The sequence below is a fragment of the Cupressus sempervirens genome, chromosome 5 (assembly GCF_028749045.1).
Source record: "Cupressus sempervirens isolate cs-2001-9-10 chromosome 5, ASM2874904v1, whole genome shotgun sequence".
NCBI lineage: Eukaryota > Viridiplantae > Streptophyta > Pinopsida > Cupressales > Cupressaceae > Cupressus > Cupressus sempervirens.
In genome coordinates, this window is record NC_143122.1 from 844,859,389 (window position 1) to 844,874,574 (window position 15,186).

At 35.4% G+C, this 15,186-nt stretch overlaps 1 protein-coding gene across 1 annotated transcript; it reads right to left on the bottom strand.

Annotated features, from left to right (window-relative positions):
- Window positions 1-947: 947 nt before the first annotated feature.
- On the bottom strand, window positions 948-3,065 carry LOC149558550 (L-type lectin-domain containing receptor kinase IX.1-like). The gene is made up of 4 exons (XM_089830914.1): window positions 2,917-3,065; window positions 1,977-2,409; window positions 1,638-1,877; window positions 948-1,526 (listed from the first exon to the last, which is right to left on the bottom strand). The coding sequence occupies exons 1-4, from the start codon at window positions 3,063-3,065 to the stop codon at window positions 948-950; spliced, it is 1,401 nt and encodes a 466-aa protein (XP_089687040.1).
- Window positions 3,066-15,186: the final 12,121 nt, after the last annotated feature.

The following is a 15,186-nucleotide window of genomic DNA, read 5'->3' on the forward strand; positions in this document are numbered from 1 at the left end:
ATATTATTTGACATTATCAATTTTTTTATTATTAATTTTTCTCTTCGACTTATCAATTTTGATGAACGTATGTTATTTTTCCTTTGTCTTAAATAAATTTAGTATTATACATACAAGACTATTTGGTATTTAGTATATTTGTAGATCTTATCTACACAAAAAAGTTCCTCTTATATTTATTTGTGAATTGTTAAACTATTAATTACAAATGAATAAATATCTATCTTATCTAAAGTGCAATGCCACTAAATTAATGTGATATTTTAAACCAATTTTATAAAAAATAATTTACTAAATCTACTATTTTTTAAATGTTTGGTTACAAATTTATTTCATAGAAATGAATAAATCAAGTATCGTAGATGATGACAAGAACAAATGACAAGCTGAAAGAGAAGAAGAAAGAAGAAGGAAAAATGAAGTCCGACGACTAAATTATGCTAGAAGAAGGGCAGGATTGCTAATACAAGAATTGGAATTACAAAATAGGGATAGAATTACTCGTGAACGAACATCTGATGAAGTATCTCATTTTGAAACACAAGGGAGACATGAAGTTGATTTTGAATCAAGTGAGAGGTACAATCAAGCATTACCTGTATTTGTGGAAATGAGTCACCAGAATGAAAATTCAAGAACAACAGAGCGTGTTCCTGATCCAGAAACACCTCATCCTACAAGCAAAAATAGGATAAATTTAGGTGGACAAGGCAACAGAGAAAATATACAAAATCCAACTGTATTTCTTAAGGATAATTTCTATAGATCCCAAATGCAGTTTCGACAACAACTAGATAGCTTGAAAATGCCACAGATGTGTTATATTTGTCAGGATTGCTATCTACGAATGAAAGTGGTCCGTACATCAGAAGGTCCAGTATGCAGTAGATGTTGACAAGAAAAGAGAAACAATTGTGTTCTTCAAGGCTGTGATCAATCGGCCGCCTTCAGCAGGCAATTTCTAGTGTAACCGCCCCAAAGCTGTACACTTCAGCTTCTGGACTGGTTTTCCCTATTATGTAGCACTCTGGAGCAACATACCCCCGCGTGCCCGCCACCATGGTCGTATGGGAAGCCTCCTGGTCACGTTCCATCAGTCTCGCCAAACCAAAATCACCTAACTTGGCATTGAAATCAGAATCCAACATTACGTTGCTTGCCTTCATGTCTCGATGAACGACACGCTGGTCCCAATCTTCGTGGAGATAAACAAGAGCAGAGGCAATGTCATAGGTGATACTATATCTTCGGCTCCAATCCAGCGTATCCTCCTCTTCCCCAAAAATGTGTTTATCCAGACTCCCATTTGGCAAGTACTCGTAGACCAGAAGTAACTCTCCCTTTTCGTGGCACCATCCTAAAAGCCGCACAAGATCACGGTGTCTCAACCTGCTGATTGTTTGAACTTCGAAGACATACTCCTTTCTTCCTTGTCTCGATGCTTGAGCTATTCTTTTCACAGCCAGCGCATCCCCGGTGCCGGGCAGGATTCCTTTGTAAATGCTGCCGAAGCCGCCTTGTCCAAGCTTTTATTTCTCATAGAAATTTCCTGTCGTGGCACTGAGCTCGACATAGGAAAAGCTTCGGGAGCCATGAGAATAGCATTCGTCCAGCTCTGGATCTCTCTCTTCGCTAGCCTTACCTTCTCTTCCCCTTTTTCTGAAATACTGCCACCAGCGAACAACTATGAAGCCAAATAGGACCACAACAACGAAGAACACGCATATCAAATAAACTTTCACAGAAAATCTGTTTGCATTGCCATTTCTAAGTAATTCACCAGGAGGTCCGACTTCCCACGAATATTGAGAAGTAAAATTCCAAACTTTTACGGTGTGCATCTCTGTGTACTCTCCAATGGCAGCCGAGAAGCCAATCTTGATGTACTCTCATAGACAGTTGCTCAGATCCATTGTGTGGTTAAATAGAGGGATTTTGGGTTTAGAAGAATTATACCAGAGAAAGAAGTGCAGAACCTTTTCTATACCGTCATAATCCACCCAGGCATCCCATGTCGCGTTTGTGAGATTTTGGTGTGTAGAGCGATTAAATAGATTGGATGTATTGAGCGGAAAAATGAACTTCGAGAAAATGCTATTGACATCGATCTCAACATGATTGTCATCAGGATCGCAATCGTTGTTGTATGTATCAAACTCCATAGCAGCCATCTGATAAGATGTTTGTTTAAAGCTTTCCTCATTAAACAAGCCAAGAAATCCACCATAAGCGTCCTCTGGTGGTTCCAGCTCGACTGGTGCCATGAAGAGCGCAAGTCCATCTCCATGATTATCGTATATTTCGTTGTTCAGATCAATATTGAATTGAACGTAAGTTGAAAAATTGGCCAGAGCCCCAGTAGACCTATTCCATAGCGGAATACGGTCAGTATAATACGCCCAGCCAGAACTGTTCTTAAGGTTCCCTGATGCTTAATTTCGTGTAAGCTGCAGGGCTCCTTGATTACTCTCTTGATATGTGGCATCATTTTTCCTTTCTATACCTGTTAGAGGAGGGAAGCTAAAAGTAACGTTTCCTGCATGCGATGATAATAGGAAAAGAGCAACACAAGTTAAGAAAAGGAAGGCCCGTGTAGGGTGAGTGAATTTAGCCATCCTCATATGTGATTTAGAGGGTCTCTGAGGGTAATTTGTTAGCAATTATATTTTGTAGTGCCTTTCATAGGAAGAAGGCTATTGCAATTGTTCAGCCGATTCCATTTCGAGATAGGAACGAACACATAGGCTTTATGAAGGCAGGCGGGCATGGTGCACAAGACGGTGGATAGCATATAAGTGGAGTTTGTTTCTACAAAATGTTAAATGCCTCGTTAGTTAAATGATTCGGCATTTCCTAGAAAACACATAGAAGTTAAGAATTTCGTGTAGTTGGTCGGGTGATTCCATTTTGGCCTACCAACGAACAGATAGGCCTCTCCGTGTTGCGTTAAATTTCATTATTGTTTTGTGACGGATGAAACTTCGACGAAACGCATCGAGGTCTTCGTTGTCATCCGCTACGGAATTTGTTGTGGAATGCCTTTGGGCATTACTAAAGAAACACATCGAATACGTTGAAATTATCGGCGGTTCTTTTTACAACGTTCCGCAAGTTGAGTCTTTTCAAGGCGAATAGGCATGGCCCACAAAATGCCGGATATCATACACGTCCAATTTTCCGTATAACATCGTGAGTTTGTTTTCTCTAATATTATGATCCGGAATTTCCTAGAAAACAAAAGCACTTAAAGGAGCTGAGGTCCCTCTCTTTTGATCAAAATGGAAGATGAATCATTTTTTTAAGGATTAGGACATTGGGTGATCACTACAACATGAAGGGGGGTTTTAAGATAATATTGGAGATAATTTTTGAGTAAATTGTTGTAAATGGAGACTAAAAAAAGTTGTGTATTGTCTTAAGTATTGTTTTTAAGTGAGTGTCTTAGACTATTATCTTAGAAAGATAATAAGGAACAACACTATTATTGTGTCTTAGAGATGATTTTAATTTTTTCTTTATAGAAACGTCTTTAATCTCGCTTATTTCCTTCTTGAAAATAGTTAGAAAAAAGATGGTATGAAAAAAATAAGTTATATATATATATATATATATATTGCAATGTAATTAATTAATTCATGTTAAGGCATGATGGATTTGAACCACCATCCCTTGCTTGTAATGCAAGGGCTCATCCATTGAGCTAGCACCTTCTAAAATAAGGAAAAATAATAGTCTAAGGTTTTACAAATAAGAGATACAAGAAGAGAGCAAGGCAGACTATTTCAATGAGTAGGAACATTGATGATGACTTGATATTTGCATGTGGATAGATGGTGATAGGCTTTGGTAGCTTTACATCTTGCACTCAAGATTGCATGCTCATCACATAGATGTTGAAACAAATTAGATGGAACTTAAACTTGTTTTAATTGTAAACTTTAATAAATGGTTTCAAATGTTTCTTAAAAGGCTAAAGCTTTTGATAGTTTTTAAAAAACTAAACTCTAATTAAAAAACTTTTACAAGTATGTTCTCTACATGTGCTGACTTGAGGCTTTGGAAATGGGTATGCACATACAACAATAGAGAAAGATTTTAGCTACAATTGACCTCGTACACACATACACCTAATGTGGAAGTAAACACAGGCATGACAAGTATTTTTCATCACCACATATGCCAAGACTGAAAGCCTTTAAAAGTAACTAATTTATTGAATCAATTTTACATTGTTGGCCAAGAAGACCATTAAACTCAAATTCTAAACACAAAAATACACATCAAGTAGAAGTTGAATTTTCATAGGGAAGATGATGGAAGAAATTTTTAAAGAACTTAAAAACAAGCCAAATTGAGTGTAATAAAATAGGGGAGTGCATTGGAAATTAGGTAGGCTATTGTGAACAAGAAAGAGAAGTGTGGTTGTGGGCCAATGATAGGGAGATGTGAAGAGGAAGAAAATAGCGAAGAAGGGTGCAGTAAGGGTGTAGGAAGAAAATAGCCATTATAATATAATTTTTTTGTTGCGAGTTGCATAAAATCTCACCGGATGCACAAGGCCTTCAAAGTAAAAGCAATTTATACCGAATACTTGTTGGTTTAAGGTTAGCATTGTCATTACTATTCGAAGGAGGATGCATCTGAATAGTTTTGACAAGCTATAAACAGTAGTTTTAGGTTTTTTGATTTTTATCACAACAGTAGAATCCATTCAGTCGGATAAAGTAATTTTTACCCAACCTAGTGTTTATTTAGTTCTAGAAGTTGATGTTCCAGGCATTGTAGATATATATAGTTATTAGCATGTGATAATTGTGGTCATAAAGAGAATGCACTTTCCCATTAAGGAATTCCTACACAAAATAATGTATACCCAATTGTAGTCAATCCATGAAAACAATTTGTAGTAAAGCATCTACTTAGATAGCTTTAGTTTAAATAATATAGAACAAAAAAAATCCATAATGAAAACTTGAAATATATTAACACCCACAACTTCAAGTTTGTGTACCTTAATAAAATCACTCTGATTCCAACATGTTTATTGAACCACCCATGTATATTGTCTAACTCATGAGCTCGGAAACTCTAGCCATTTTCTTGAATGTAAATCAAATAGTTTACACTTTTTATTACTTTATATATCCACCCAGCTCCACAATAGTTCATCCTAAGAGATCACCCAAGAAAATCAATTCAACTAATATTTTGTTGTAGTATAATCTAAAAACATACCATATTTATTTACTTTTACCTCTAACTCATAAGAAGAGCAATAGAATGGAGAGATTGTAGACTTAAGCAAGTTACTATAAGATCATCTATGCTTTTCAGTGAAATAAAAACATCTAGAATAGGAAGGTTGATGAGCTCCTCAACAAAAAAAATATAATATAATATAGCTTGCATTCATGAAGCTACTAGAAATTTACCATGATGGAAGCACAAATGAGCCTCTTGGAATAGGAAAGGTTCATGCTGCAGAACACTAGGGATGAAACTACAGTTGTTTCACTAGCAACATCTAAGCTAGGATCCTGCCTATCAATTTTATATGTAGTTCTAACAGCATCCATATTCCCTAGCCTCTACAGACATTTATGGTCATTGTAGGGATCACCGGCTTGCATAATTTAAGGCAAGTCTCAATAATGTATATACCCACTTGAGATAGAGATAGTGATTCATGACTAAAAGCATTCACACAGTTTAAACTTTATACCTAAACAAATATAGTGTTTGGGTGAGCAGTAGTCTTGAGAAGATGTTTTATGGCCCTAGCATATGGAAGTCTTTTCATTGGAGAGCTCACTACCATGAATCTACCAAATTCCAAATAGCTCTAAGAGAGCATTGAGCTATTTAAGTTAAAATTGGGCATAGATTATTGAGCTAGAAGAGGAGACATTCTTGGGCAGTAAGGCTTGACATAACTTTTAAAGTTGGTTGACGGGGTTAATGGGGTGTGATGGAAGGATTGTGATACTTAGACACTATTTTTTCTAGATAGATCAGAATAAGCTTGGATCAGTGCTATTTCTCTTTGATTGGGAATGCCATGAGGAATATTTATCACATCTCTCCTTAAGGAATGATGGTCTCCCATGTAATGAGAAGCTCCATGGTGAAAATTGAATTATTCTATTTAAATAGAAATATATGAGAAAAGAATAGACTCACTGAAAGAAATGTTGGAAGATTAAGGACTAATTGGGTTTTACTATATTCTATAGAAAAATTAAGTGGAAAAAATATTTAAACTTATTTGCATAAGAAATGATGGCAAGTCAAGGTCCTCCCTAAATGATCTACACAAAGTTTACTTAGACCTTGTAAAGTCTAGTTGGAAACTATTAGTATTTAAACATTAAACCAAACATCCCCTTTTTTTATTGACCAACCACTAGTTATGAAAATAAGAGGAAAGGTCAAAGAACCATACAATGTGGTTTGAGATTTGTCTCATACTTTATTCATGCGATAATTCTATAAGAGGTTCTGCTTGCAACCACTTGTACCATGTGCTTCCCCTCAACATATTAAAGCCAAGTCAAGTAATGACCAAACTTTGTGTCAAGAGTTTGTCTTACCATTGGCTTGAACAATATGGTATTCATGCTTTCAATAATGATTATGACACAAAATGTGAATGGGATATAAGTAAAATGCATAAATGTTTTGTTGATCAAATGCTACAATCTACAGTAAATACAAGCTCACCATGCTTAACTAACCAAGGCAGACTATTGTCTAGCATACAGATGTCTATCTAGTATGTAGAGGTAAGGCTTTTAAAATTCAGTAGTTGACCTTCCAACAAATGGTGCAAACATGCTACTGCAGAATTTGTCTGTAACCAAGCTTTAAACATGGATATAAAAATAAACAATGCCATCAAAGTAGCTAAAACTTAAACAAGCATGAAATTCAAGGAAGCAATTGCCATAGCTTGATTTAATAAAATAAAAAATTTACAAAATAAATAGTCATCAATAATTATATATAGTTACAAAACAATAAGGATTGATTTTAGATGGTTTGAGTGTTAAAGTCAACTTTTTCAGTTTCTCTTAGTTGACTGTATAGGTTATGCTAAGCATACCAAGGCTATCATGCTATATTTTTTTTCAATGTATTTGTACTCCAAGTTTAGAAAATATGAATTGTTGGATCATAATTTAATTCCTAATCCAAGCTTGCTATTTGCGAAATGAGTGTTTGATTCCATTTTCTTTTAGAAAGTCTTCCATTGAACTTTCTTGTGTCATAACTTTGTGGACAATGTGTTGGTCTAGGTATTCTCTGTTGAAATCTCTTGTGTCATGCTTTTTTAGACAATACATTGATCCAAGCATTCTATGCTCATTCTCCAAATCTTTCCTAGCAATTGATGTATTTTCTACCTCATCTTCAGAATTTTTTGTGTCACTTTAAGATGTCCAAACTTATAAAATAGCATATCTATGACAATTTTTAAAATAGATATTTGACTAATAGCATAATATAAGGTAGATATTTCTTTCTAGTTGGTTTTGCTATCATTCCCCCTAAACAACACGCAGTGGATTCACAAAAATAAAATAAGCTTCTCTAACTATGGACAAGATGGGCCAGCCAATGATAACATACAATCAACCTACTATGTTTAACTGTCATACAAAGAAGCAAGAAGAACATAAGTACACATCAGCACTGACCTATTAAGTTGTTTTAGGACCATAAAATGCATTTTTTATGTAAAAGAACATTAAATGTTTTACACATTCTTTTGAAACCTTTGGACACGAGTTTCCTACGAAAGAGCATGGTTTTTCTAGCATATGGAGCAACCATATGGGCTACTATTCTATCTCCTATTTTTTCCTATAATGGGACCCAAAATACATGGATCCAAGGGGTTTCTAGATTTCTCTATCGATATATATTAACAGAAGAAAAGAAATCTAGCCTTTATGGATTCATAATAAATCATAATATGATCATCTACAAGGAAAGGCCTCTAACTTACATCTTTCTCAGTTTTTGTAGAATTTAAAATTTGCCTTCTTTATTAACAAATGATTATATTGTAAAACCCTCTTAGCAATATTATAATTTGACTTTCTATGGAAAAATTGTCCTCATTATCAATGATTACGTTCTTGTAATTCAATTGACATGTATTTTCTTCTCCTTTGAATAGGTTGCTAGGATCCTTTTACTTACAAGAATTCATTTCTTTTCTTTAGTTTCTTCTATGCTATTACTTTTAAAGCTTTTGTTGATCTTGACGAAGCCTACTTTTTTACAAAATTAGAGCTCCCATCTTAGCACAATGATTCAAATTATAACAAAAATTGGACATTAAGCATGGAAAAAACATCAAATGTAGAAATGATTCATGAAGTTCATGATGCAGGTGCATCATAGGGACATCTTAAGAATTCTAGGAATGGAATTGAAGATAATGCATATAGCACTGAACTTTAAATTGGATGAAATTTTACTTGTAGGTACTTGTGATAACATGTAAAATGAGGGAAGACTTGACAAAAATCATGGCTATAGTGTTGTTCAAGATCGCATGGTTCTTGCAAATGTTAATGGAAGCATAGGGGCATACCAATTTAGTTGTATTAATGAGGAAGGACAAATGGAATCAGTAGGACCTCTGATGGAAATTGTAATATCATAGAAACTAGAATTACACATATTGTAAATAAATATTATTTTTCTATGTGTTAAGCTTTACAGTCTCAGACAATAGGAGTATTTAACATGCTTGACCTGTAAGTATATGTGCACTCTTGTGAAGAGAAACAAGCCTGTATATGACATGTGGAGTCAAGAGGGCAGGAAGAGGAAATCAAGAATAGTAGCAAAAACATATTCATAGGCTGGGAATAGTATAATAGTTCCAATAATGTCATGCTCTATATGCAATGATTTCTTAAAACATATCATTTAATAATAGGATAGCTCCATTGATGTCTACCACCTACAACACTCAGAAGCCCATGCCAATAGCAGAGTTATATCTTTTTCAAACATATAAGCTCCCACCTACACCTTTAATTTGAATGTCTTAGACTAAATTATTGTGTCCTTACTCATTTAGCTTAGGACGTAGCAGTATAATAGTTCCAGTGTCATGCTCTATATGCAATGATTTCATAAAACATATCAGTTGAGAAAAAGACAACTCCATTGATGTCTACCAGCTACAAAACTCAAAAGCCCATGCCAATAACAGAGTTATATCTTTGTCAAACATACAAGCTCAATTATTATATCTTTACTCATTTATCTTAGGACATAAATATTTAATTTAAACCAGACTAATCTAAGTCCTATAAGGATTATTAAAATTATCTACATTTATTTATCCAAATTACAAAAATTATCAATAATTAGAAATAATTTACGAATAAACAATTTTAAAAAAAATTAAACATTTGGCAAAAAGAGGGGTAAAAATTTATTAAGACAGAAAGAAATACAACAAGGAGAGCTCAACAAGGAGCTCGATCCCGAGCAACAAGATCATCAAATTCTTGCACCATCTCAAAGGATAGTTGCTTCCTTTCCGTAATATTCCAGCCCGGATCATGACTAGATGCCCATTTGGCTAAACAATCAGCAGTTCTATTCCATTCACGAGGAATATACGTGAACCTAATGAACTGAAAAGAGGAAGAGAAGAAAAGAATCTGCTTAACAACAGTGGCCAGCTGCCAACTAACATCCTCAAGCTCTTGCGAAGAAAGCATGTTCACCACCACCTGGGAATCAGACTCACAGATAATCTTACTCCATCCCCGCAAGCAACACTGTTCCATAGCATATAAAATAGCCTGAGCTTCCATGAGATTGTTAGTATAATCACCCTTATGAACTGAGAAGAAAAATTTGACATCCCCAGAACTACAACGAGCCACTCTGCCAATACTAGCCGGACCAGGATTCCCACGGGAAGAACCATCAATGTTAATTTTCAGAACTCCATAGGGAGGAGGAGTCCAGTGCCCATCCTGGTTAACCCGACCCTTCCTTTGATGGTAAAGATGCCTGCACATAGAAGGAAACCTATGAGCTGCAGCCCCATCCTGCAGACAAAAATTGAGGCGATTATAGATAGCAAGATCAATCGGATCCATACCCCCATCAAGCTCACACTTCACAAGAATATTTTCCTAAAGAGAATGTGATATTTTCCACCAAAGATGCAAAACACCAAGCCAAACATCTTGGAATATGCGACGATTCCTCTCCAACCAAATATGCCAAAGTATGAAAGATGGGCCAGCAATCCAAGCAGCATGGAGAAACGAAGACTTGGAGGGAGCAGTACCCAAGTGGGCCCAAAACTCAGGCAAAGAAGAAGCATGCCGAAAAGAGAAACCCCAAGCACTCCACCAAAGGTGCCATATCTGAGTAGAATAGGAGCAATGGAAGAACAGATGGGAGACAGACTCCTCTCCATTACCACACAAAACACAATAAGAGGAGCCCTGAAATCCACATTTACAAAGATTATCCCAGGTAAGACAACGGTTGTGAGCCACTAGCCACACAAAAAAATTGCACTTGGACCAAGAAACTTTATTCAAAACTTGCTTCCACCAAGGGACCTCAGCATCCCCAAATAATTGTCTAGTTATCTCCTGATACCCAGCAGAGACATGATATTTACCAGAGAAGGTACCGCCCCAAGCCAAAACATCTGGACCAAGCAAAGAAGAACACTCTCTAGAGGCCAAAATTTGAGAAAGCTCTTGACGATCCATGTCTGTACCGCTAGGAGGCCAATCAGAAGAATGCTTCCATCTGTAACGAACAACAGGTCCCAATTGATAAGGAGTCTTGTAATGAGCCACTTTATCCCATCCAGCGACAAGAAAAGAGTCACAAAGAGGCTGAAGATGAGGGTATATGGATAAAATGGAAGGGAATCCATCCCAAGCATCAGACCAAAACAAAGCCTGAGAACCTCCTTTACATATCCAAAACAGACCCATCTTTACCAACATCGCACCTGTCTTCAAAGTATGCCAAACCATTGAGCCACGACCTTCAAGAGGAAGTGCAAAAATAGAGCAAGGATCAGCACCATGAAAATATTTATGAGTGATAATATGAGCCCAAAGTTGATGTTGTCCAAAGCACCATCGCCAATAAAGTTTAGCAGCCAAAGCTTGACTACTCAATAGAGCAGATCGAAGACCAAGACCACCCTCCTTTTTAGGCCTACAAATAGTTGCCCAATTAACTAGGCTCCATTTAGTACTATGCAAATTACCACTCCAAAGGAATTGTCGAGAAAGAGCATCAAACTCCTTGAGAAAGTAAATAGGTGCAGCATGAACCATGCTTCGATAAGTACGAAGAGCTTGGATAACAGCTTGAAGAAGAGTAACCTGGGTAGCAGTAGAAATCCATCTATGAGTCCAATGATTTACCTTATCCTGAAGCTTGGTAATCAAATTTTGCCAAAAGAGACGTGGCTGCCTGGAAACCACAATAGGGATGCCAAGATAAGTCAAAGGAAGTGATCCTATCTGAAACTGTAGGATACCAACAATCCTATGCTGAATAGAATCAGGAGTGTTAAAAAAGTAAATGGAAGATTTGTGCTCATTAACTTTCTGGCCTGAACCTGCCAAATAAACGTCCAAAGCATGTCGAAAGGCTTCAGCTTCCTTGATCCTAGCAAGACCAACAAGAGAAAAATCATCAACAAATTGAAGATGGGTAAGAGAAGGTAAGCCATTACCCCACCGCCAGCCTTGAATAGAATTCTGGGACACCTGATGCTTAATGAATCTGCCCAAGCCTTCAGCCATGATGATGAATAGATATGGGGAGAGAGGGTCACCCTGGCGGAGGCCTCTAGAAGCACCAAATAGTTGAGAAGGTTGACCATTAATAAGAACTGAAAAAGAGGCAGAAGTAACACAACTCATAATCCAACTCACCCAGTCAAAGCTAAATCCAAAAGAAAGAAGAATACTCCTTAGGAAGGTCCATTTAACTCTATCGTAGGCCTTAGCCATATCCAGCTTAACAAACATGGATCTCTCCCTGGAAGTAGCCATATAGTGAATAGCCTCAGTAGCAATAACCAGCCCATCCAAAATTTGTCTGCCAGCAACAAAACCACCTTGTTCTTCTAAGATAATAACAGGAAGCCACCTTTTCAATCTCTCAGCAATCAACTTAGTAATAACTTTGTAAACCACATTACATAAGGCAATTGGTCTAAAACACTCCAATTTATTAGCACCCTCTCTCTTAGGAATAAGAGTCAAGAATATAGAGTTGAAAGCTCAAAGCATCTGCTTGCTAGCATAGGATTCTTTAACCACCTCCAACAAATCATGATTAATGATGTCCCAAAATTCCTGAAAGAATTCAACTGGAAAGCCATCAGGACTAGGAGCCTTCCCCTTAGGCATGCCAAAGACCACCTCCTCCAGCTCTTCCAAAGAAATAGGACGCATGAGATAATCATTCATTTCTTGAGTGATAAGGGAAGGAATACAGGAAAAAATAAGTTTTTCTTCATTATCAGCAGGAGGAGAGTCCTCAGAGAAGAGGGTAGAGAAGTACCAAATAGCCTCCTGGAACAAAGCTGGCAAGGAATTCAGTTGGATACCTTGAGAATTAACCAAAGAAGAGATAGTGCTCTGATTTCGGTGAGATTGCACTGTTTTATGGAAAAAGGCAGTGTTACGATCACCTTCCTGGAGCCAATCAACTCTAGCCTTTTGCTTCCAAAAAATTTCCTCTCAAAGTTCCCATTCTTCTAGAGCTCTAGAAGTAAGGGATTCAGCCTTGCCAAGAGCCTCTGACAAACCTCGATCTCTAATCTCCCTTGTGACAAATGAAAATCTATTTTTATTTTATTTTGAGGCAATATAAGACAAGAGGAAACCTATTTTTTAGTTTTTTTGTTGTTCCATTTGTAATTTAAGGTCCCCAATGCTACTTTTATCCCTTACCATTGTAAGAATAGGGCCCCAAAATGTGAGAAATTCTGAATCTGCAAACAAAAATGTACTCATTGAGTCAGTTGAGAAAATGTCAACATGCATGCAAATTTTTTTGATAGATGGTTGATGTTGGAAAATATTTATTGGAAAAATTCACAAAATCGAATTATAATAGACTCAAAATTTACCATGTTTGTAAATATTTTGATGTTGTATACTAGGAAAAAAATAATTAAAAAACAAATCTTAAGCAATTCCAAATCGAAATCCATGCAAAGACCTAAGCATGTATATATTTTGTCAAATGCTAAAATGAGCAACAAAATATATTGAATTGTTTCCAAAAATATTATCATCATATGAGCATTTATTTACACTTCAAGAGACTACTTGATGGATTGCAAGTTTTGGCGTAAGATATATAGGGATTTCTTTGTAGAGTAAATCATTACTAGAGCCATGCAAAAATACAAAAAATCTAATGAGTTGAGAGAATTTACATCGATTTAATTTATTTTTTATTTAGCTCAATGGGTTTGAAAAAATATAAGAAAGTGGCATGGTTACCAAATAGGATACTAAGAAAAATTAAAAGTGAAACACCAAAAACCTCAATCAAAAAGATAGTAGAACAGTTTTTCCTACAATATGCAGAGTTATTAATTTCAGAAACCAAGAATTCTATTTATTCTAATGAGGGATGGATTCATGTTGAATCACTACTCATGAATCATGGGACAATAAGTTTGACTCAAAAACTACACAGTTAAATCTTGATAGCAATATCACACATCAATAAAATTTATCCTATAGTATGTAGTGCATACATATTTTTAATTTCATTTTTATTAATTATTCTTATTTTTTCATTAGTCCGTATGCATTTCACTAGGGGTTTTATATTTTATCTATTGAGAATTTTAAAAGAAAACTATTCCAACCAATGAACAAATGGCAGTTTAAAATTATTAACACATTGTAATGTTTTTTTTTATTGCCCAGGCTAGAGTGGACTGGAAAGATAAAATAGACAACTGAAATGCAAGGACAATGTAAGATTACTTAATACTTTTTAAACATGACATTTAATACTATAGTTACAACTGTCGTGGGTGAATGCCTTTCCATTTATAGCTCCAGATTGTTCCTAAATTTCTTGTGAATTGTTGTAGACCTTTTGGATCTATTTTAGAGTCTAAGATGATTTTTAAGTTCCTTGCAAAAAAAAGTGAAAATTGATTTGATATTTGTTTTTCCTTTTGGGGTCACTATCAAAAGTTATCTGTAATTTTTTGTTGTCATCAAATTTGTGAGTTTTTGATAGATTATTTAAATACAATTTTGTAGATAAATTTGTGCAAGGTTTTCTCCCACTGTAGCAGAGCTTAACTCTGGTATGATTTCCCCCATTTCGTAGTGCAGTCTTTAGATTTTATAATAAAGGAGAGGTCATTGCATTGGTTTTTCTATGATTAGAATTCTTAAGTCATTTGTTTCTGTTATTTAAATTTGAAAAATGAAGATTTTTTTGGTTTCTGTCTTTGTCAAACATACAAGCTCCCACCTACACCTTTACTTTGAATGTCTTAGACTAAATTATTGTGCCTTTACTCATTTAGCTTAGGACGTAGCAGTATAATAGTTCCAATGTCATGCTCTATATGCAATGATTTCATAAAACATATCAGTTGAGAAAAAGACAACTCCATTGATGTCTACCAGCTACAAAACTCAAAAGCCCATGCCAACAATAGAGTTATATCTTTGTCAAACATACAAGCTCAATTGTTATATCTTTACTCATTTATCTTAGGACATAAATATTTAATTTAAACCAGAGTAATCTAAGTCCTATAAGGATTATTAAAATTATCTACATTTATTTATCCAAATTACAAAAATTATCAATAATTAGAAATAATTTACGAATAAACAATTTAAAAAAAATTAAACATTTAATGACAAATGAAAATCTATTTTTTATTTTATTTTGAGGCAATATAAGACAAGAGGAAACCTATTTTTTAGTTTTTTTGTTGTTCCATTTGTAATTTAAGGTCCCCAATGCTACTTTTATCCCTTACCATTGTAAGAATAGGGCCCCAAAATGTGAGAAATTCTGAATCTGTAAACAAAAATGTACAAAACCCAACTGTATTTCTTAAGGATAATTTCTATAGATCTCAAATGCAGTTTCGACAACAAATGGATAGCT